This window comes from Pipra filicauda, unplaced genomic scaffold (assembly GCF_003945595.2).
Source record: "Pipra filicauda isolate LSUMZ 115617 unplaced genomic scaffold, ASM394559v2 scaffold54_size4384275_pilon, whole genome shotgun sequence".
Classification (NCBI taxonomy): domain Eukaryota; kingdom Metazoa; phylum Chordata; class Aves; order Passeriformes; family Pipridae; genus Pipra; species Pipra filicauda.
The window spans coordinates 3,365,840-3,390,224 of record NW_024104698.1 but is presented as its reverse complement, the minus strand read 5'-3'; the positions used below and the strand labels follow the sequence as shown (position 1 = coordinate 3,390,224).

At 38.8% G+C, this 24,385-nt stretch overlaps 1 protein-coding gene across 3 annotated transcripts in view; it reads left to right on the top strand.

The window, feature by feature from the left end:
* The window catches only part of TMTC2 (transmembrane O-mannosyltransferase targeting cadherins 2), a 288,272-nt gene that overhangs the window by 124,385 nt on the left and 139,502 nt on the right, over nucleotides 1-24,385 (top strand). For all 3 annotated transcript variants that reach the window (XM_039387275.1, XM_027744691.2, XM_027744692.2), the window contains exon 3: nucleotides 19,845-20,673. In XM_039387275.1, coding sequence (XP_039243209.1) covers nucleotides 19,845-20,673 — 829 coding nt within the window. The remainder of the gene's footprint in view (nucleotides 1-19,844; nucleotides 20,674-24,385) is intronic.

Here is a 24,385-nt window from a genome sequence, read left to right as displayed (position 1 = left end):
CATACTATATTTGTAGTTTTAGGTTTCAAGTATGAATGGAGTCCTTTTATAAAGTTTCTAAGAGACCAGCAATTTTAGAAGACACCTTTTTTGTCTGTGAGATTCCTTTACTGAGAAATTTTCCAGATAGGAAAGATATATGGAATACTCAGTCTTAAAATTCTGAAGATTAATTTATGTCACAAAAAGGCCTGATGTCAGAATAATTTCAGAATATGATAATTTTGTCTAGTGGTAAAATTACAACTTTTCAATTTGTAGTTTTACACCCTAAATTGAACTCCAAGTGGTGGATCTTTCCCCTTCTTTTATGTATGTTAACTTTGTCAGACTCTAATCAGTTTTGTCAAATTGTATAATTTACAATAGCTATGAAGAAAGCAGTGTAAAGATTGGAATTACTTTAGTCCTTAGAGAAATGTGATTTGCATATAGGTCTTGTAGTTTATGGGGAAATACCTGTTCTATTCAGTGGTAAGTTTCTTCATTCATGCTTTATCTGCTGCACTAGCTACCACAGCAGTGTGAAACCCTGCTCTATCTGCACATTTCTGTTAACAGTTTACTCTTTACTGCAGCTAAGTTAGTTTGACACAGCAGAGGTTTTCTCTTGAAGAGGTGGTTGTTTCCCACCTGTACAGGCTTCCTTGCTGGTCTGCAAGTTCCGTGCCTCATGAGGGCCATGTTTGTGTTTTATGCCAGATGTACAATCAATTAGGAACTTGTGCTGGAACATTTCACACTTTAAAAAGATTTCTATAAAATAGCACGACTGTTTGCCACCTGGGACAAGGCAAAAATCCAAGGAGGTGCCCAAAGTGAAAGGTCAGATTCCAAAAATTTGCCCAGTGCTTCCCCCGCTGCTTCCCTCTTCCTGCTTTCTGTACAACTTGGTGGAAGTCCCTCAGTTCAGACATGATGGCCAAACTAGGCAGAATTCCCATTAGACATATTTATCTAGGAATAAATACAATTACTCTAATCCATTGGACAAGTTGTCTAATCTCATAGGTCTGCATAGCAGAGAAGAAGGTGTCAGTAAGAATGTCAGTGTTGGCAGTGGAATTAACGCTTACTGATGGTTTTCAATCATTGTGAAAAAATTGTGCGGGGTCAGAAGATCACTTCCTAAATAATTTCTGAAAATCATTAATCCTTTTTAGGTTTTCACAACAGAACTTGTTCAACGTGTACAAAGTGCTTGTTATATGGTATAGGGAAATCCATGTCTACCATTGGTTTAAGTTATTCATGAAAGTATTTCCTCAGTAGTAGTCTGTTATGATAAATTTTTGGAAGGTGGCAACTTTTTGTACAAGATATTTTTATTGCCCAAGGGCTGTACAGAGTAGGATCGAGGATGGACATAAGAAGCTAAGAAAAACTGAGCTAATTCCTAAAATACACTTGATGTTCCCAGATATGTTACACTTTCCAGGCTCATTTTCCTGTTTTAACTTGCTTTGCAAGGTAGAGCACTATATGGGTTGTCTATGAACATTACTCCATGACCAAGTACCATGTGCACCTTTCTGTCTAGTGTAAAGGTGGACTCAGCACTGTCCCAGAGGGCTTGGCCTGTAAGAACAGCTGACTGGTCATGGAGAAAAGAGATGCTGCTTTACAAAGTACAGCTGTTGTAGACATCCAGTAACTTTCAATGTTTGCATATCAATCATACTTTAACTGTTCCAGGTTTGCTCTTTGTGTTCTTTACTGTCTGGGTTTTTTTCTAGATGCAGTGGAGAACCATGGGGGAATTTGAGATTGGTTATATCTTGGTTATATCTATATATTGTGACTCTTCTGATTTTTCAGTTGTTCACATCCTCTAATATCTGCTTTTTTATTGGCAAGACTGTTGAAAAGGCATGTCATTATGACTGTGAAAACAGAAGTTAGACATATGCAGTAATACTTTTTATTTACCATTCTGTCTACAGCTCAGACACACAGACCAGTGAAGGCTTAGGGGAAGTTTTTGACTTCAGATAACATAAAGGCGATTAGCCAACCAAAAATATCTCAAAGTAGCTTCCTTTGTTCTTCACTTGTTTATCCACCCCAAAAGCTAAGCTTGGATTTCTCAAAGCTGTTTTAGCCTTCTTTAGGCTCTGCTGGAAACTTTCAGGCTTATCCCTAAGCAGTTAATGTTAATGAAAGAATGAAGGTAGTTAATTCGCGAAAGGAGATCAGTTTGTGTAAGCTGGTGGTTATTGTCAGTTGGAAACTATCATGGTTAGCTGAAGAACAGTTGATTTATTCAGCCAAATAAATTTACCATGGCAGTGGTAAAAAAACCAAACCAACCAAAAACCCCCAGTGAAAAAATTTTCAGTCTAGTTAGGTGTTGTGGAGATTGTCTATATGTCTAGCAGGATGGCAGAGCTCTTAAGTGGTTTTTTTAGCAGCTCATCCAGCCGAGTCCCTGACAATTCATTGTATGAGTGTGCTCCCTCTGCCTTCAGTATCTGGAATTTTTCTTCAGTCTGAACAAGTATAGTCTATCAAAAATATCACTGCTCTAAACACCTCATATTTAGTCCACTTGCCATCTCATTTTTTTTCAGGTTCACTTTAAACAGTGTTATTTCACTGTCACACATGCTTCTGCCTTGCAAAGCTCCTTCTGCCTTGTCATGCTTAAATACTGCCCTGCCCTGCTCTTCCCTTACTTCTTACTGATCTGCAACCAGAAGAGGTGTCCCAGCTGGCTGCTAAAGATGGAGTTTCAGTTGGGGCAGCTGCTGGGAGGAGTGAGGAGGAAAGAGGGTCTGTATTGCATTGAGAGTTGAGGTGGGCAGGGAAGGAAGAGCTGGGACCAATGTGGGAGGGCAGGGAAGGAAAGAGGAGTTTCCTGGAGCAAGCTTTGAGGTGCTACTTCTGCTCAACTGGAGGAAACAAAACAGATCTCAGGAGTAAGTTCCATGTCTTAATCCCACACATGTTTTGTTCAGTGACATTTCTTATTCTTCAGGATATCCTTCTGGAAATGTTTTGCAATGCCCTTTGAGAAACCTGTTAAACTATTGGTAAAAAGTTTTGCTAGGTATGTGGAGTGGAATTAGTTAAATGTAGCAAAAAAAGAACATAGGAATAAAAGAACAAGGGGTTTAAATAGTAAAAGGAGAATTTAAAGAGTTACTTTATTGCAGAATTATCTAGTAACTACATTGATCTTTGTACAATGATCCCCAGTCTTGTAGTTGGTGCTTTAGAACTTTGCAATTTCTTGGGGTTTTTGTTTGTTTGATTTTTTTTCTTATTTTTTTTTTAATTTTGTTTTGGTTTTTGTTGATTTTTTGCTTGACTAACTCATTTTTGGAATCGCGGTAGGGGTTTTTTGGTGGTTTTTTGGGGTGGGAGTTGGTGGTTTTCTTTTTTCTTTTTGTTTTTTTGTTTGTTTGCTAAGTCTATTCATTTTGCATGCTCTCACAATCTGCAGTACGAAATGCAGAGGAAAACAAGCATTGTTTCTGTTATACACTTATTATTCTCTGAGATTTTCAATGGCCTAACTTAGCAGGTATATCCTGGCTAGTCATATACACTTTCCATCCAGAAGGATATAAAACTGGGCCATTATGATTCAGTTATGGGTTCTGGAGGATATGAAAATTTTTTCAAGAGAAACCGTTTTTCCTCCCATCTATTTTTGGCTGGAAGGAGTAGTGTTAGGCTGTCAAATTATTTTAATCTGGAGAATTTTAATTGAAGTTCAGAAAGAACTTGCACATTTTTAGTTGATGTTAACACAGTCACAATGGCATGCTCAGGACTGCAAATGTCTTTTCTTATCTAGAAACCCATACTGTGGCAGAAGCAAAATGAAGTTTCATAGGATTTGAAGCATACCACTCTTCAAAATATGTTCTTCACTTGCTTTTACAAATTTCTTTTCTCTAGGAATTAATACTCTTTGCATTTATTAAAAGAAGTTGAAATGTTATTCCTTCTTTTTTTTTTCTTTCTGTATTTGTGTCAACTCTTCCATTAACATATGGCCCAAAATAATTGAACAGAGGGGTTGCATAATGGCACCTAATATATTTATACATGAAAGAGCAGTATTTAAAGTATTCAGTCATGTGGATCTGTCCAGATCAAGAAGTCAGTCACAGCATAAAGGGATTTGGGGTTACATTTTTAACATTTCTCATATAAATACATCAAAGCTCAAGTATTTCAAGAGCAACCTAAATTTTTTATGCTTTAACACACTGATGGATCTGAAGAAAAACAATATGCCACTTCTCCATTTTTTTCTTCTTTTTTTTTTTTAATTGAAGGAAGGACATTTGCATGAAAAAAAGATCTTTGCGCAATGATGCAAGTTACCTTGAGTGTTAGCTAGATGGCACTGAAACATGCTTCTGCTGAGGTATCAAAGTGACTTGTCTGGAGCACAGTCTTTGTTGAATGAAATTTCAAGAATAAAATATCTCTTAGCTGCTTCTTATACTTTTCTAACCATACTTAGATATCCCTAAGTCTTCATCTGAATGTATTTTTCTGTGAAACCTGCTCCTAATTTCACAAGCCTTTTCCTATTCACTAAGTATGTTATCACAGAAAGACAACATGAGATAAAAAATGCTGGAATTCTTGCAAACAATATTATATTTTTTGATTTTTATTTCTTTTCAGAATTTGAAAGTCCATATTTTAACATACAAAGGATACCGTTTTCTTTCTCACTGATTTGTAAAATAACCTCTTCCACTCTACTGCTCTAGAGGGAAGCATGCTTAGCATTAATAACATTTTGAAATACAAATTCTGCATGAATTGCATTTGTGAGATAAAAGATAAAATTTACTTTCTAAGAAGTTAGCAGGTGTTCTAGCAATACTAGCTGTATCATCAGCTGGGGATCCTGCAGAGAGACCTTGACAAATTAGAGGACTGGACAATCACCAACCATATGAAGTTCAACAAGGGAAAGTGCTGGATTCTGCACCTGGGACGGGGCAATCCCAGGTACAGACTGGGGAATGAGATGCTGGAAAGCAGTGCCATGGAAAGGGACCTGGGGGTCCTGGTGGGTCCTGGCAAGTTGAATATGAGTCAGCAGTGCCCTGGCAGCCAGGAGGGCCAACCATGTCCTGGGGGGCATCAGGCAAAGCCAGTCAAGGGAGGTCATTGTTATGCTCTGCTCTGCACTGGTGCAGCTTCACCTTGAATATTGCATGCAGTTTTGGGTACTACAATATAAGAAGGATATTAAGCTGTTAGAGAGCATCCAGAGGAGGGTAATGAAGATGGTGAAGGGCCTTGAGGGGAAACTGTATGAATAGCAGCTGAGGTCACTTGGTCTGTTCAACCTGGAGAAGACTGAGGGGAGACCTCATTGCAGTCTACAACTTCCTCATGAGGTGAAGAGGAGGGGCAGGCACTGATCTCTTCTCTGTGGTGACTAATTATAGGACCCAAGGGAATGATCTGAAGTTGTGTCGGGGAGGTTTAGATTGAATATTAGAAAGAGGTTCTTCACCCAGAGGGTGGTTGGGCACTGGAACAGGCTCCCCAGGGAAGTGATCAGAACACCAAGCCTGACAGAGTTCAAGAAGCATTTGGATGATACTCTCAGGCACGTGGTGTGACTCTTCGGGATGGTCCTGTGCAGGGCTAAGGATTAGACTCGATGATCTTTGTGGGCCCCTTCCAACTCAGCATATACTGTGATTCTGTGATAACACACTTTTACTGGCAAACCTTGGAAAATAAGGGAACTTGGCAAAAATTTAAAGCAAGCATTTTACAAAGCATTGATTTAGCAAATTCCAACCCATCCAGGTTCAAGTTACCCAAATACCACAAAAAGGAAATTAGAAGAAGTAAAAGAGAGAAAGAGAGAAAGAAAGAAAGAAAGAAAGAAACAAAGAAATAAAAAAAGAAAGAAAGAAAGAAAGAAAGAAAATTATAGCTACTGCCTTAGATCTAGTATAGAACCAGCTAACACAAATCCAAGGACAATAGGGCCACGACAATGTGGAGGCCTCATGGTGTTGGTTTTATTTGCTCTGGACTCCTGTGGCCACCCACCCCTACCAGGTAGGGCTTCCAGTCTGCCAGCCATTTGGGATCTGATTTAGGGCCTCTAGGAGGTGTGATGTAGGGTTTCAGGTGTGCCAGTGGCTAATAGCCATTCAGGATCTCGTTAGGGGCTCCAGGGGCTGTGGTGTGGAGCGGTGCTTCTGGTATGCCAGAGACCAACAGCTACACTAGATGCTCTCAAGGAGGTGGGATGTGGTGGCAGAGCACTATTCCACTGTGGCAGAACTTTATCTGCCCTCTCCCCCACACAGAGTTGTTTGGAGCCTGTAATAAGTTTTTTTTCCAGTCTCTCACAAGTGCACCAAGAATCTTTAAAAAGTCTTTTAGTTTTTTTTTGAAATACAAATACTAAAGTAAAGCGGAATCTTATAAAAGAGACAAATTTGCTGGATGATATATATTCAAATAGCTGTGTTTGAAAGCGGGTTTTGTCCTTACCTACTTTCATCCTTGCAAGGGAAAGAGCTCTTATTTTTCCCTTGTTTATTAGATGGATCTTTGTGGTTTCTTGTAGGTCTCTAGAAAAGTCTTTCAGTTGTCTTTGAGACCCAGTTTCCTACTTTTCTCAAGGCTCCTGTTCCCATCTTCATGGCTCGTTGCTTCCCACACCTTTCCCTGCACTGCAGCAGCATTTCTTGGTTTGCTGCTCTCTGAAGGCGAGCTCCCTCCTCCTTCCTAACATCCAGTTGAACCAGTGCATAGTTGCCTGGTAAGACAAGCAGTCAGTTTTGTGCTCTTTTGACAGTGCTCTTTTGACAAGCCACAGCCCTTCAGCAAAACGTACACACGTACTGTAAACTGCAAGCAACGAATTATACACTTGTAACATCTGTCCCTGCGAGAATATCAGCTTTCACAGAAAAAAACCCCTAACAAACCAATATACATAGTCCTCATGGTTTTGGCTGGTGCTTAAGAATGTAAACCTTTTTAATCTGGGATTTCAGAAAGCAAATAACAAAAATGAAAATGAAGTGGCTTTTCTAGCCTTCCAGTTATTTCTTTGATAAAATTCAGAGGCTGACTGTGGGTTTGACAGAAGTGAGGTCAGCTGCAGCTGTTAATGTTCTTGTCCAAGGGAGGCCTGTTGCAGGCCGTAGGAGGTGTTCTTCGTAATTTAACTGTGGTATAAACCCATCTTTGTTTATACTTTTAGAATGTGGAAAGTATGTAAACCTTCGCCAAGATGCAAAGGAGGAGGTAGGGCAGTTGATTCTATACCATCACATTACCCAAGCCCAAAAGTTGTGTCTTCAGGTTCTGTTCATCTGTCACCTGCAGCTGAACCAGGTTCCTAGACACCTGGTCTTACCTTCTTTTAGGCATATACTAACAGGTTTAAGTGCAGAGTACCTATAAAGCCTATCCATCCACTTTTGCTTCTGTGTCATCAGAATTTTTTTAATGCTTCATCCCGCTTCTGCTGTAGCATGCTGGGGCTGCTATATGGATGGTGAGCTCTGAGTGATGAGAATGTGCTGAGACAGATACTAAATTAAATACTTATTCAATGAGATGCCAGAGCTCAGGTCTCCTCCAAAACAAGGGACTCAAATCATGCATAGTCATGGCAGTCTTAAGAAGAGAATGTCTGTATAGTCTGGATAACGAGTAGAGACTGAAATGTGGAAATTTTGGTTTTCTCTTAAAAAGAAGGGTGTTTCTGTGGAGCCTGTGCTTTAAAGGTTTTCGCTTTCAAACATTTGAGATTTTGATGCTTTTAAGTTGATAGGTGCTTGAAAATGGAGTTGCTGGAGTTTTCACCATTGTGATGTTTTTATAATTTTCATAATTTTCATCATTTTAATATTAAAATTTAATATTAAAAACACTAATCTCAGAAATCATCCCAGACAAACAACCCAGCAATACTGAAACAGTTTGTTCCAAAGAACTGCAAATACCACTATAGGATAGTCTTTATAGTTTAGTTTCTATTTAGATATGTGAATTGTGGAAGATGTAGTTTTTAGTAACTGGAAAAATGTTAAGGTTCCTTCATAGGGACTCCTGAAAAATTTAGCAGTTGATGTTTCTGTCCCTGAATTTTGTTAATGATTTTTATGTTCTTGTACAGATAAGAAGGAATTTTAATGAAACTTTAATGAAACTTTGAGATATGTAATTTAAAATGTTGGCCTTTTCAGTCACATCTTTCATCACTGACATAAATATTGCCAGCCAGATAAATCTATAAAGTGTGAGTACTCCTAGTCTTTAAAGATTATTCTTATTTGTTTTCTCTAAACAAGGTCAAGAAATGTATTTTGTTCATTGATTGGCAAAGTTCAAAAGTATGTGAATGATTAACAACTTCAGGTTGAAAATGTCCCTGCTCATTGCAGGGCTGTTGAATTTGACTACTTTAAATATTCCTTCCAACCCAAACTATTCTGTGACTCTATGAATATTTCACTTGGGCTTCCCAGGATGCAGTGTTCAGTTGTGTTAGATTTTACAAGACACTAGACATAAAATGGTGGACATCTTGTTTTTGAAAAGCACTGTTGCATTTCAGGATATTACTTGGTGGAAGCAAACAGTGAAAGGAGCTAAGGACAAAGAAGGATGAAAATAAAGTCATTGAAGGCTGTCACTTAGGTTGGTTATATATGTGCAGCAGAAGCATGCTGGAGGAAAATTTCCAGATCACATACTAAAGGAGTTTACTACTCTTTGTAGTGCTTAATGATTTGTATAATTGATACGTACGTTGGGTAGAACCTTCTGAACTCCATAGAAAGCATAATTACAATTCCTACTACGGTTAGAAATATAACATCTGAATTGAAGAATTAGAGCAAAAGGAAACAAAAGGTGGTTAAGCAATCTGCTTAATATAATTCAGCATATCGGTGTTAGAGCTGGTGACAGAAGAATTATCCTGATCTCTTATCATTTGTCTGGGGCATTTTGTCATAGTACTTGCAGCAAAACTTTGAAGAATCTCCACTTTTTGGGGTGATTTGAGGATAGCTATACCATCTATGAGAGATAGGTGAAGAAGGTTTCATAGGAAGTCTTAAGGTGCTTTTGACAGGAGAATGATGAGCTGATGATGGTTCTGTGGGTTGGGCAGATGGTTTGAAGTGCGGACAAACATGAGCAGTGAAGTTCATCTTACTATCTGAGGATTATCATGAAGCTGAAACTGTGCATACTTCCAAGGGACAAGAAAATATGTCACACAGCTTTCTGAAAGACTCAGGAATTTCGACCTTTACTAGCATGACTTTACTAGCATAGTGATGTATAAACCGACCCTGAAAACAAGCAGCTTGTGTAGAATGGATACTTTTAAGACTGCAGGGTGGGAGGAAATTTTGTGGCCATGTAATGCTTCTTTGGGCATGATAGTTCAAGAACTTCTTGTTTTAATGTAGACTGTGTATCTTATGTTTAGTGGAACTTGGTTTTTTCCAAGACTTAGAAAAATGAAATGTTACTTCTTGAAGTATAGTAGTTCTCATACAAGTATTTCCATTACAAGTCTCAGTTTGCTGAAGAAGCAGGGATGTGTGTGTTTTGTTGCAATGCATGGCAAAACTGAAGCTGTCTGATATTCTTGGAAGTCATGGTTTGATAGGCATCTTTGGTAGCAGTCATGGCTTAAGTCACACTGCTTTCTTCAGCTTTCCAGTCCTCTATGCTGTTCTCTCATTGGGCTGACACAATGTCACTCTGCACGAGGAACTGATGACTGTGAAATCAACAGAAAAAAATAAAAAGTTCCTAAAATAGAATTACTGTCTAAATTCTCATATTGTCAAGAAGCCACAGTCTAAATTTAGAAAATGAAAGCAATTTGAGGCAATTATGCCTACATTTTTGATTTTAAGAATTCTGGCATACTGTGCTCCACTGTCTTCTCCCTACCTTCTCACTGATGTCCTTCCTTAACAAACTCAATAATGTGATCTGAAAGCCAAAGTTAATAATTTCTAGCATGCCAAGCCCTTATATCCCCATCTCATGTATGAAGATTATGGCATATAGTTTGCTTAAAAATTACTTATTTTTAAATAATTATTGGAGGCTGGATTTAGCTTTGATCTGACAGTGGATTAAGGGGAAGGTTCTGGTTTGTGTGTAATTGAATTTGAGTCATCAGCACACTTCGTGCTCCTCTGAAGGGGAGAGTGCTGCAGGGAGGCAGGTGACTGCCACAGGCCCATCCAGGGTTTGTCGACGACTGTTTCCTCTCCGCTCTTTTATTGTGTTTTTGCCAAACAGTGTCTTGTTTCAGAGCACAATTTTTTCTTGTTTGCACTATGGAGTGTCTGACCTTAGGCAGCCTAGTTTAGTTCATTAAACCTTGCTAACTGGTTTTATACTGAATTGTGTCTATCTGCTAATCACTACAAATCCGTGTTGTAGATTTGAAAGTGCTTACTAAAAACAAGGCAAAAACTCAAGATAGGAACAACTTTGAGGATTTTTATTTTGGTGGTTTTACTGTGGCAGAAATGTTCAGTAATGTGGGTGTTTGCATAATGTAACACAACTTATTCCAAATCTTGCCTTTTTTGAATTCTTGAAGAAATCCCACACTCATTAAATAGCTCTCTGCTATGATAACTCATAGAGAGAACTGCTGTACTTCAGCCTTCCTACTGAGTGAATTCTCATTATAAATCATCTCTTTCTGGCTTCAAAATGCTACATTTCCAAACTTCACTCATTAATGAGACTGGAATGAATTTAATGATGGCTGGCTGCTTGCACTGGAGAGGTGCTAAGGAAAGACTGTTGCATTTACTTCCTTCGTGTCCAAAACATGTTTGCAATGCATTGGACCTATAAACAAGGAATTACCAGGGATAGCTGCGTGTGTCTGTGTGAATACGAATGAGTATGTGCAGGCAATGTAATTTCTATTTGCACCATTTTTTTTCTTCCTCTTTATTGTGTCTGAAAAGCTGACAAACATTTAAAACAAATGTTTTGATAACGGTACTGAATGTATTTAACAAAAAATAAATTTATTCAGTTCTTCTAAAAGAGTATGTAATTTTCCAGAGAAGCTGGAGTGTTAAACTAGTTTGACCACAGATCATTACTTCACAGGAAATATTAAAGATTTTGTTTTAAGCTAAACAAGATAACTGTGCAGGCTTTCAAGTAAGTTTAATGTAACTGGTTAAAGGGTTTCAGCATACCCCTTACAGTACCAGTAACTGACCTCTTTTAAGTACTCTACCCCCTAATAGTTTGGTTGAGAAGTATCTTGGCATTGGTTCAGAGGAGGTTGGTAACTGCCTCATTTCTTCACATTAGCTTAATGGAGAGCAATGACATTCCATGTCATGAAGTAGGCTTTGTTGTCCATATTCTGCTTCACTATTTTTAATCTCTCTTTATTTGGATTATTAAGGATTTGATTTGGCATTACTGAGGTCAACAATTGCTTTACCTTTAAGTCTGTCTCTGATTCAGACCCTGGTAATGCAGTTTGTATGTTTAAAAGGCTGTGCTTAAATATCCTTTTAAATATCTCTTAAAAAGGTATCTAGACTGAGGGTAGTAAAAAATAACACCGATATTTTTTATATGTTTTTTTACGTATTTCATGTGTAGGGAAACAAAGTAGAGGACATCCTATTCAATGTATTCTGTTACTTTTATCAAACATACTTTTGAGAAAGTTTTTTGTTGAAGTGTTTAAAATTTTAATTATTAGCTAAATATTCTTATATTTGTGCATTTCTACTCCTGTGATATCTTTGCCATTATTGGGTAGTGATTACTTAAGTAGTTAGCCAGAGCTGTTTTCTGCAACAAGTTTAATTTGTTCTCTCTATTCATTTTCTAATAGGTATTCATTCCCATTTCTATTTAGCGTATTCAGTAGGGAATGAATAAAAAAAAACTTCCCCGGTAATTAACACAGGACACAGCAAGCTCTCTCTTCTTCAAATTAGTCTTTGACCATAACCAATTCTATTAAAAGGCTAGTGATCTAATGAAAAAGAAGAACAAATGAAACTGTTATTAAAATGGTAATTTTCCCAGTCTTACTTCTCAAGATTGCCCTACTTACTAGTCAGGTCTTACAAAGGTTGTTCATGTAATTTCTTTTATAAGGTGGTTTTTTTTCTTTCTACTCCAGTGTGTTATTTTTCAAACTTTCAAGCATATATCTCCAGAATTTTATTGCCAGTGCTTCATAGCTACCTGGTTAGCTACATGTGAGGCAAGCCTAGGTTAGGTGAGAAAAGAGCATGTAGGTGTGCTTCAGACTGTTTTGACTAGGAGTTTGAAAGGAGTTCCTGTCAATACACTTGAAAACCAAGCTTTTCACCACTAGTGAAAACCTACTGTTTGTTAGCATTCTTTGTGAATTACCTTTCCTCTGCTCTTGGTCAGACTTTGAATCTTGAAGGTATGAAGTTCTCACTATAAGTCACTTTTCTGAAGTCTTTGAGACTGTTAGCCATTGCTGTGTTGCTTTTAGCCTCTCGAGTTCTTTGTGGTTCCCATTGTCTGAAATGTGATGCTAGTGTAGCATAGAATAAGTAGTAATTAAACAGAGATTGCATCCAGACCACAGGAGATGTCCTTTAGGCTATTATTTATAATAAGGACTGCATCTGAAAGAAATCATCAGTAAGCAGCTGATACTGTAAAATGTATTCCTACTTCTAAAGGGTACTGACTTCAAGCATAATAGTTATGCTATTTGTGAGTGTCTTTTGGCCATCCTATTGTACCTACTCATAAATAAATATGTTTTGTGGATGTAGAAGGGAGATGAGGGAGGTGGGATCTTTTAAATAATTTTTTAGTTACAGCATAACCAATATTCAGTTTTTGTCACACAGACGGGTTCTGAGTTACTTAACTTTTCCTTGTCTTACTGAACTGCTAGATCTGTAAATAAAATATCTGCATAAAAATCAGCTTTAAATATTCTTTTTTTTTGAATTAAATAAGTGACTACTTGTATGATCTTAAATGAATCTTTCTTGATAGTATAAAATGCCTTCTGAGTTGATAAGCAGGCTCTCTGTTTCATGTGGACTTTAAATACTATTTGTGTTTCTTTTTGAAATGTTAGAAGTTTTTTAACCTTTACTAGAAGAATTAGAATTAAATGTTCAAATTTGTAATATATTTTCTTTGTTATAAGTATAGTTTCAAGATAACTTTGCTGCTTCTTCTTTTGCCATACTTTAAAAGTATAAACAAAACAAACAAAACACCTCAATTTTTTCAGTTGGCAAAGAGAAAACCCAAAAAACCCACATGTAAGATGCTGCTTGTTATCCACGATCCACTCCAGAATCCTGTTACCCACTGTAGCAACTGACTTGTAGCTTGATGGGCATCCAGCTGATAGATTTCCATTACATCTACAAAGGTTGTTCTGTCAAACATAGAGCCAACTTGCTATTTATCCCACATACAGAAATTGATGACTTCGTTCTACAGGGTTGATAAAGTTGGTTAGTCATTGCCAGAGGCTTAAATTGGGATTAAATGACATTTTTGCTCATAAAATCCATTTCTATTTGCATTAGTCAGTTAAATGTGTCTGTTTACATTCTTACAGTGTTTGTTTTTCTCACACTGCATATTAAACCAGCTCATAGGCTTTAATTTTCCTTTATTGCTCTCTTATTAGTGTAAGAAACCTGAAACGTACCATAATGATTTTTGGTGGTAGGTAGGTAGGTAGGTAGGATTGCAGTCTGTACTCTTTAAGAGTCACTTTATAGTTTTCTCTTTTTTTCTTAAGCATGGCTGTACATTGCATAGAAGAGCAGAACAAACTTTGTTAAGAAGAAAAACTGCGTATCCATCCATTCAAATAAGCAGGGCTTTAGTAAATTGCCAACACTTCATACAGGATGAGTAGTTCCAAAGCATTGTCAGGTCAGATTTACTTAATGTGATGTAGGAGATACAAATGATATGTTAAGCTTCTGCTAGGGGTACTCATTTTCATGGTTTTTTGTTACTGGAGAGGACAGAACAGCTATACAGCAGGTACAACCCTTGCTTTCTCAGTGGGACTGGGGCAAACCTTCCTTTCTCCTTGGGACTTTGCAGGCCTACTGATCAATTTGCTCAAGTGTAGTGCTGAACTGTGCTGCCCACCTCAGCTGTGCCACTCAGCTATGAGACTGTCCTGCTTCCTTATAGTCCATGTGACTGAGTCAAACTGGTTCCATTTTACACAGCTGGAATCTTCTTTTGGTTCCCTTTGAACTTATATGAATTACTCTGTCATGTTGCTCTATCCAGTTCCTTCTTTTATTTCTAAAAGATCTGTGTTGGAACCAGACTCTTTTAGGGTTTATTAGTATTGAGAAGAGTGGAAGGATTACTTCATGTATCTTGGAGGGTGTACTTTCATCTGTATTCTCAGTACAGTGTTTACCTTACTAGCAATGGTTTAAAAATGTTGCTTGTGATCTGTGATAATCCCTGATGCTTCTCTGAAGATGAGCCAACTCCTTGTTCCACTTCCCATACTTGTGTAGCTTTAAGCAGCCAGTGTTGCCCGTCTTTTATATGGATTTATTTTTCTGAACATTTCTCTGTTATTTCAAAATAATTCTGAATTCCATTTCTGCCTTACAACATACTTACATGTTCAGTGAGCTCTCAGTGTGTCTAGTGTGGAAAGTGCAGCACCCTTCCTTCACTGCAAAACCCCTTGAATGAAATAATACTTGTTAAATGAAATGCAGGTATGACTGTTGGACCACCTGTCTACCTGTGCAGGGGTGACAGTAGCACTGGACAACATTCCTGAGCAGTCTGGCAGTTCAGGAATGTGTTTTGGTCCCAATGGGTTTCTAATATGTTCTTGCTGCTGCAGATACACTGATTGTACCTGGGAAGATATCCATAGCATTGCTATTGTCACACAGCATTTGACTGTGTGGACTTAGAGAAAGCCTTTTCCTCGCACTGATCATGCAAACAGATTTATCAAGCTGCTGTAGTCCTTCTGCTCTTGTACTACTGTGTTAGGTTCGTGTGGACAGGTTTTGGCTTCTGTGAGAAGATGCCAGAAGCTTCTGGTAGAGCCATTGCCAGCCGACTCCAGGATGGACCCGCCACTGGCCAAGGCTGAGCCAATTAGAAATGATAGTAACACATCTGTGATAACGTATTTAAGAAGGAAAAAAGTTATCGCACAGATGAAATTGCAGCTGGAGAACAACAGAGTGAGAACATGTGAACAGCTCTGCAGACACCACAGTAGTGCAGAAGGAGGGGAAGGAGGTACCACTTCCATTTCAGTACTGTGGCCTGGCAGGGGTTGTGGCAAATAGCTTCATTCCTGGTGGGGGTATGTTTTGAGTTCTAGTTCTGCTCCAGTTTGGCTGAGCTGTGATCCAGGAGCCTCTACCTACTATGGAAACAAAATACTGTTAGTCTTGTGATCTGGCAGCATTTTACTACTATGTGAAGTCCCAGTTTTCAAGCCAATATGTTTTTAAGGAACTCTAAGCTGGAAAAGAAACTCCTTTGAGTAGTGCCTGGTGACTTATCTACTTTCATTTCTGCATTTCCCAAGTTCTTAAAATAACATTTTGTGTATGATGATTTTGATATCTGGACTGTCTTAACAATGCGCTGTATTAATGCTGCTTTGTGAAGTGGATAAGGTGAGGTTAAAAGAACAGTGTCCTTTGGAAATGCTTTGGATACCACTTAGGTGATGACTGAGCTTTGGCAGGGGCTACCCAATGAAGAAATCTGCTCCAGTGCCTTATTGAAGAGCCATATAATGAAGTGAGGAATTAGGATTTAATGTAAGGGAAATGTGCAATGTGGGTGGGTCATGCAGATGGATTTTGATAGGGTAATGAAAAAGGTTTCTACAGTCACAAGGACTAAAATGGTAGTGGTGGTACTTGCCTATTAGCAGGCAGGAGAGATGTTAAATCTGATCTAAATCGGTGCTCATTTTTTCCCCCAGATGAAAATGACTACTTAAGAAAGGTTAGAGGATTTATGGGGGTGTCAAAACATATGGCAGATGGGCTGGATTAGGACTCATGAGTATAGTAATCCAAATCCTTTCTGCCAAGCATTACAGAGGATCTCTTCTGCTGCTGGACTGCACTAAATGTACACAGTCAGGTCAGAGGAGCACAGGCTGTCAGGAGGCTCAGAGAAGAGTTACTAGTGAAAGTGCTGGTCTGAGCAGAGTTTATTTTAAAAGCACTTTCTTTGTAACCAAAAGTCTGCTGAGGAACTGGCTATATTATTTAATTTCAATAAATTACTGGAATGATTTTTTTTTTCAAGTTACTTCAATGATTTTCATCCAAAACCTGGGAAAAAGTAAAGCCAAAATATATGCTAAACCTTTCTCATTCTCTCTGACTATATTAGCACAGAAGGCTAAAAGCTGTACAAAAGTCATGAATGTTGAGAGAGGAAAAAAGGGAAGTGAGTTTGTTTTTCCCTTCTAGGCCAGTGCTGTGGGATTTAAAAATAAAAAAGAAAAAAAAAAGGAAAGAAAAAGAGGCATCCTACTTTAAATTGTTGTGACAGAAGTTTTAAGTGTTAGGGACTGTTTTAATCTTGGTTCTAGACTGAGTCTCCTCTGAAATCTGAAAATTCACAATGGCATGTCAGTGTTACACTGGTTATTTCTAACTGAAGTTAATATGTAGCTAATTTTAAAAGTTGTAAAGCTGCTGGCTTTTGAAAAGATCCATGTCTGAAATAGTTTCTGGGGAAGGATGCAAACCATTTGTGGCTGAGGCAACAACAGGATATTTGCACTTCATTCCTGTAGTCAGTTAACTAAGCTAAAGAATCCATCAGAGCTCCTTCTCCAGTTGAGTAGTGCTTTACTGCATGATAAATTGATATGCTGGTGTGGAAAACCACCTACTCAGATATCTCTGAGCTTCATGAGTGAATGCTTAGATATTTCATTTGACAATTATGTAAAATGCTTAAAAATAGTAAAAAAGTTTAGTTCAAGTATGAAACACAATACTGTATATGGATAATTTGTGTTCTTTGTAGAACCAACATGGATGTGAGGATACAGATCTTAGAGATCTTAAATGTAAGCTTAAAAGGCAGGCTGCAAATACTTACTCCAGCAACGAAGATGGATTAGCTCAGAGGTACAGATTGTTAGCATTTCCAGGGATAACCTTTTTAGAAGGTTTCACTATTATCCATGAGGAATGGCATATCTGCCCTAGCATGGTTTTGTCAGAGAACTTTGTAATGTGAACTTTCTTGGCATTTAATTGAAAATTGCAATGGTTAGGACTTAAGGAAAGTGAGATTTTCTTCCAGTTGATAAGTAAGTATTAACAAAATAAGAAAACAGTCTAATCAGACCACGATCATCTGTTAATCAAATTTTATTTCCTTAGTATTTGAGCTATCTTAAGTTTTTGAGTGGTATATAGCCTTCCAACAAAGACTTACTCTGAATTTCTAATTCAAACAAGCAAAGAAAAACCATCTTTCTCTTCCCAGGTTCTTTCTGTCCAAGCAGTCTCTTCTGCCTGGACAGAGACTCCATAAGAATTTATAAAAGGAAAAAAAATGTCACATTTAACATTTGAGAGTTGCATGTTTGAAGGAAATGAGTTTGAAAATAATTGAACCAGAAGGGTGGGCAGAAAAAATTTCATGTAGCAAAATATGACAGGAACGAAAGGACAAGTTGAACCAGGGACATAAGGTTTTACTAAGGGCATACATGCAAATCCATGAAATCTGAATAATCTTTTTATTGCAAAGATAAACTTAGTTGGTAGTTTCCGTGATAACCAGTTTACACAGCTTTATAACATTAAAAGCATTTAAGCAGTTTTGGCAGGCATGGATGAAACCGTATGTGAGATGAGTTGCAAAGTATTATCCAGCTTACAAATTAAAGTTCAATAGGCTTTCCAGGGAATGTAGTTATCATGAAGTGTAGATGTGGGTTTTGATTGATATATTACCAAAAACATGTGGAATTTTCAAGATATAGAGATATACAAAAGCTAATACATCAAACTGGAATTAATATGACAAATTAAATCTGTGAACCCAGGCTTTACTTCATGTATAAAAAGTGCCAGCATTTTTTAGATGTTTCTGATACAAGTGCCTAAATGTTCTCATAAATTTGTTTGTTCCCTACTACTGCCTCCATTAAAGTCTTCCATATTGCATCAAAACAGAATGAATTAATCTACCATTTAATATTTTAAACTTCACGAGGAGAAACTCTGTAGAATGTGAAAAGGAATAAATTTCTTCATGATTATTTATAAATGATCATGACTAGACTTATCATCTTGTTAATAGAACATCAGTAAACTGATGGTAGAAAACTATTAATAATTGACCTAAAATGAAACAGCACAATCATCTGTATTTTGTGATATCAAGGGTTGAGGCCACCCACAAAGGAGAAAAGTGAGCTGTTTTGAGGAAATAAGATAAAACATTCCAGTGTGAGGTTCTGCTTCTGAATAACTAAGTAGATATTGAATAACCATGCCAGGAATGTGTAGTATGAGATGGAAAAAACAGTTCTAATAAAATGAAAAATGATTGACAAATAGTTCCTTCCAATAATGAGGGGAAAGATTATCAAAGCACTTATACTGTATCTAGAACTATTTGGTAAATAGATTATTTTTTTCTTACAAAAGGCACCTGAGAAATTGAAAAATAAAAATGCACATATTTTAGCTTCTAGAGATTCTTCTGCAAAGAGAGAGTAATGTAAACCAGCTTTCGTTTAGGGCACCCATGTAATTGAGAGCAGAACTTACCCAAGAAGCATCTCCTGCTGGAAAATGTGGAGTTATTCCATAAAAAAGTGGAGGTTCTTCAAGTTGGTAGCATGATGACATGGATAGGTGGAGTCAGCTGCGTGATTCATTTAATATTATTTAGATGTGTATGAAGATGTGAAAGGTTTTGAAGCACTTATTTAATATGGTGCACTTGAAGAAAAGCACCCAATGTATTGTTTGGCTATGAGATCACAGAATTGCTAGGGTTGAACAGGACCTCTGGAGATCATCTAGTTCAAACCCCCTACCAAGGCAGGGTCCCCTACAGTGGGTTATAAAGGAATGTGTCTGGGTGGGTTTTGAATGTCTCCAGAGGGGGAGACTCCATGACCTTCCTGAGCAGCCTCTTCCAATGCTCTGCCACCCTCAATATAAAGAAGTTCTTCCTCATGTTGAAGTTAAATTTTCTGTGTTTTATTCAAAATAAAGTGGGACTTTCAGTAGTAGGTAGATCTGAAGGCTCCAAACGATCACTGTAGTTAATAGGTAGGAGGTAGGAGCCCTAAACATGGAGTCCTCATCTGTTTTCCTCTCTTACCTTCTTGGAAAATTTAATAAGTTGTCTGGTGAAATACCTTGGGAGAGACTTTCGTTAGGGAAAACGGAACTGGGACATTATTTAGACTTTAAATCTAGTTAAGGCAAAGCATTTTGGAGGTTATGTAGGAACTATTGTAAGATTTAATAAATTCCTCTAAAATAAAGAGTTTTCAAAGGGTTACACAACTAAATCTTAAGCAAGGGCTGACAGCCCTCAAATGTATGAAGGCTTGACCCTGATACAGGCTTGATACAGCTTAAATGAAAGAGCCAGTTCTTTTAGTCTGTGGTCAACAACGTACCCCAGCATTTTGTGATCCAAATGTTGGAGACTGAGGTCTATTGTGCTTGTTTCTATTACTGAAAAAGGTTGTATCAGATGATTTCCTGGTTCACTTTGTATATAATTTACACAACTAAATACATGGTGTTGATTTATGCTAATTTTTTTTTTTTCAGAGAAAGAATTTGACCCTGTTCTTCAGCATTGGTTTATTGACTTCCTGGGGCACTGCACTGCTGGGTGTTCGCTTATACTGGATGGGAAACAAGCCTCCAAGTTTTTCCAACTCTGACAATCCAGCAGCTGACTCAGACAGTTTTCTCACACGTACGCTGACCTTCTTTTATTTGCCAACCAAGAACCTCTGGCTGTTGCTGTGCCCAGATACCCTCAGCTTTGACTGGTCTATGGATGCTGTGCCTCTTCTAAAAGCAGTCAGTGACTGGAGGAATCTACACACTGCGGCCTTCTATGCTGGTCTCCTCCTCCTTGCCTACTTCAGCCTGAAGGGCTCTAGCAATGAGAGAGAATGCAATGGGAGAACTGTAATGAATGGCAAGCAAAATGCTAATGGGCATAGCTGCCACTCAGAAATGGAGTACAAGACACTGGAGGTGAAGTCAAGCTTTGCATCAAAAGAGGAGAATGGCATAAAAAAGCATGAAATTAAGAAACTGCAGCTTCCTTCAACTGAGAACATTGTCGTTCTTTCTCTCTCTTTGTTAATAGTGCCCTTTGTTCCTGCCACAAACCTATTTTTCTATGTTGGCTTTGTAATAGCAGAGCGTGTGCTGTATGTTCCTAGTATGGGCTTCTGCCTGCTGGTTACAGTAGGTGTCAGGGCCCTTTATGTCAAAGCCCAAAAGCGCTTTTTGAAGAACTTGGTTTTTTGTTCCACTGCTGCATTAATTATTTTCTATGGACTCAAGACTGTTGTCAGGAATGGGGACTGGCAGAATGAGGAGATGCTGTATAGATCAGGGATAAAAGTAAACCCTGCGAAAGGTAATTTTTGCTCTTTATGGTGAATGCTTTACTTATTCCAATCTGTCTCTGCATTTGAATTGACTGATTTTATCAGCTACATCTAAAGAGTATACTTGGGGAATGTCCTTTCAAGTTCCAGTGGTATGTGCATTCGTAAAAAATGAAGAAAAGTAGGAATATATTTTGATTAGGTGTTACAGGTTTGACATTAACATGGGGAAAATGAGACCCTAAGGTAAGAGGATACTTTCTTTTTCACTAATATTAGTTCTGTATTTTGAAATTAAAGATGCATTATTAGTATTACAGACCCCACCCTGGTAGTTTTCCATTTGGAATCTGGTATCTATCATGCTAATGAAGATTTTTCATATGTTCACCAAATGTTCTGTTTTCTTTGACTAGAAAATATAAAAAATAGTAAAGGACAGCATCAGGGAAGTGCTGTTTCTTTATTTCATCTGATGCAAATAATGTCAATACTACATAATAAAAATGAGGAAATGAGGGCATATAATTCAGCCTAGGAAATGACTGTAGTTCCCCCTGCATACAAGTACTGTAAAGAGTTATTGTCAAATAACTTCCTGTTAATGTATAAATGTCAACTATTCGTAACATTGCCCAGCTACGTCTCTCGAAGGTTGTATCTACGCGGTAATGAAAAGTGACCACAGCTAATGTAAACACATCCAAACAGGCGGTAAACCTGCTAGTTTAGGGATCAGTAACAACGTTTAGCTGTAGCTCTGTGGTTTCAGCATATATGGCAGATCCAGCTGGGAACCTGAACTCCACGCTGCCTGGCTGTACTGCTCTTGGCACACATGCAAGTTTATATGAGAATGGTCAAAATACCACCTGTGAGTGCAATGTAGATATTGACTAAACCTTCCTTATTCACAAATTGTCAGAAGTGAGAAGGGATCAGTTGACTGCTTTGCCTGTCTGTGAAAGAAAAATTTGACAGTGCTTGAACACTTTTTTCAGTCCTCTGCTCAGTAACCCATTATATGATGCAAAGTCATCCGCTGACAGAGTTGTGCTTCTTGGTTGGACAGTTATATCATCATCATCATCATCATGGCTAGGCTTCGTGAACGAAGATTTGTGAAGGGCACTACCCATGTTTGTTACAAGTGTGCTGGTGGCTAAAAAGGCCAATATGAGATAGACATGTCCGGTTGCAAAAGGCACAGCAGAAAGACTCCTTAGGTGGTAAATTCTGCAAGGCACGATTACTTCTGTGTTGTCTTTTCTCCTCAAGGGTGAACCTGTGTGCTTTCTCAAAAGCATCAGCAGCGTTGAAGATAGTGTGTCTCCAAGCCTCCTGATTGGAGGCCAAAGTAGACCAGTTATGTTGATCAATATGGCCAAGGCTGAGATGTTGTTTCAGGGAGTCCTTGTATCTTCTCTTCGGGGCTCCTCTCTTGCAGCAGCCAGTGGCAAGTTCACCATAAAGCAATATCCTAGGGAGGCGGTGATCTTTCATCCTTGAGATGTGCCCTGCCCAACGCAGCTGTGTTCTCAGCAACATGGCCTCAATACTTGTGACTGCTGCTTGTTCTAAAACAGACGTATTAGTCACATAATCTGACCAGTGGATGTTTAGGATTGTGCGGAGGCAGCGTTGATGGAAGCGTTCTAGGAGACGCAGGTGGTGGCAGTAGATGACCCATGGTTCAGATCCATATAAGAGAGTAGACAGCACTATGGCTCTGTAAACACTGATCTTGGTACTTTTCTTCAGGTGTGTATTTCACCAAAGTCTTTTATGAAGCTTTCCGAAGGCACTTTATGCCTTTGCTAACCTGTTGTCTCTCTCTCCGTCAATCTTACCATCTGAGGAGATGAGGCTACCTAGGTAATTAAACTGCTGGACTGATTTGAGCTCTGATTTGCCAGTGGTGATATGGGGATGATGGAAGACCTCCTGAGGTGCAGGTTGATAGAGAATTTCTGTCTTCTTTAAGCTGACTTCCAGCCCAAAGAGCTCAGCAGTATCTGCAAAGCAGGATGTTAAACACTGCAGAGCTGCTTCTGTGTGGGCAACAAGGGCGGCGTCATCAGCATAAAGCAGCTCCCGGACAAGATGGTTTAAGGTCTTAGTGTGGGCCTTCAGTCGCCTTAGGTTGAATAGGCTTCCATCAGTACGGTATCGAATGTAGATACCATCCTGATCCTCGAGGTCTGCCGTGGTCCTTTGGAGCATCATGCTCCAAAAGATTGTGAAAAGGGTTGGTGCGAGAACGCAGCCTTGTTTCACACCATTCTTTAGGCTCAGAAAGTGCATTGCCATATCTGACTTGGCCGTGCTGATCCTCATGGAGTGAGATGATCATTTTAAGGAACTTGAGAGGACAACCTAAATGTTCCAAAATCTACCATAGACCTTTTCTGCTCACAGTGTCAAAAGCCTTGGTGAGGTCAACAAAGGTTACATAGAGACCTTTGTTCTGTTCCCTACACTTCTCTTGCAGTTGTCTAAGAACAAATACCATGTCTGTGGTACTCCTGTTGGCTCTGAAACCACACTGACTTTTAGGTAGAATTTCTTCTGCTATAGCAGGTATTAGTCTGTTCAAGAGTATTCTAGCCAGGATTTTGCCAGCAATGGAGAGCAGAGTGATACCTCGGTAATTTGAGAAGTCTGATTTAACTCCTTTCTTCTTATACAAAGTGATGATGACTGCATCACGAAGGTCTGATGGTAGTTTGCCTGTTCCCAACAGCGCACTGCAAACTTGTGAAATTTAGCATGGAGTGCAAGGCCCCCATGTTTCCAGACTTCAGATGGAATTCCATCAACCTCAGCTGCCTTGCCGATTTTCACCTGCTGTATGGCCTTGAGGGTTTCTCCTAAAGTGGGGGCAGTATCCAACTTGTACTTCACTGGTTGTTGTGTGATGGACTGAATTGCTGAGTCTTGGACTACGCGGTTGGTACTGAAAAGAGTCTGAAAGTGTTCAGACCATCGATTCAGAATGGAGGTTTTATCTGTCAGAAGCGTTTGACCATCAGCGCTGAGTAGAGGACTTTGGGCTTGGTATGTAGGCCCATATGCTGTTTTCAGGACCTCATAGAAACCTTTGTGATCACCTGTATCTGCACATAATTGAGTTTTTTCAGCTAGATCAATCCGCCACTTGTTCTGGATGTCACAGAGTTTCTGTTGGAGCTTGCTGCATGCGAGACGAAAGGCTGCTTTTCTTGCGTGACAGGAAGGCAGTGCAAGGTGTGCTTGGTGAGCGGTTCTCTTCTTCCTCAACAATTCCTGGATCTCTTGATTGTTTTCATCAAACCGATCCTTGTTCTTCTTGTAGGAGGACCCTAAGGATTCTTCAGAGGACTGCTGGAAGCTGTTTTTAATATGGTGCCAAATTGTTTCAGGAGAGGAATCTGTAGAATTTGTGGAATGGTTTTCGAGCCTAGTTTGAAGGTTTGCCTGGAATCTGTCTCTCACCGTGGCTGATTGGAGATTGTTAATTTGGAGTCTCCTCCTTGGGATATTGCCCTGTTTAGGTTTGAATTTAAGATTGAAGTTGAGTTTACAGCGCACCAGCCGATGGTCTGTTTGGCATTCTGCACTGGGCATCACGCGGGTATGGTGGACATCGCGGACATCTCTCTGTCGCACCAAGACATAATCGATGAGGTGCCAATGCTTGATCTAGGGTGCATCCATGTTGTCTTCAGACTATTTTTCTGTTGAAAGATAGTGTTAGTGATG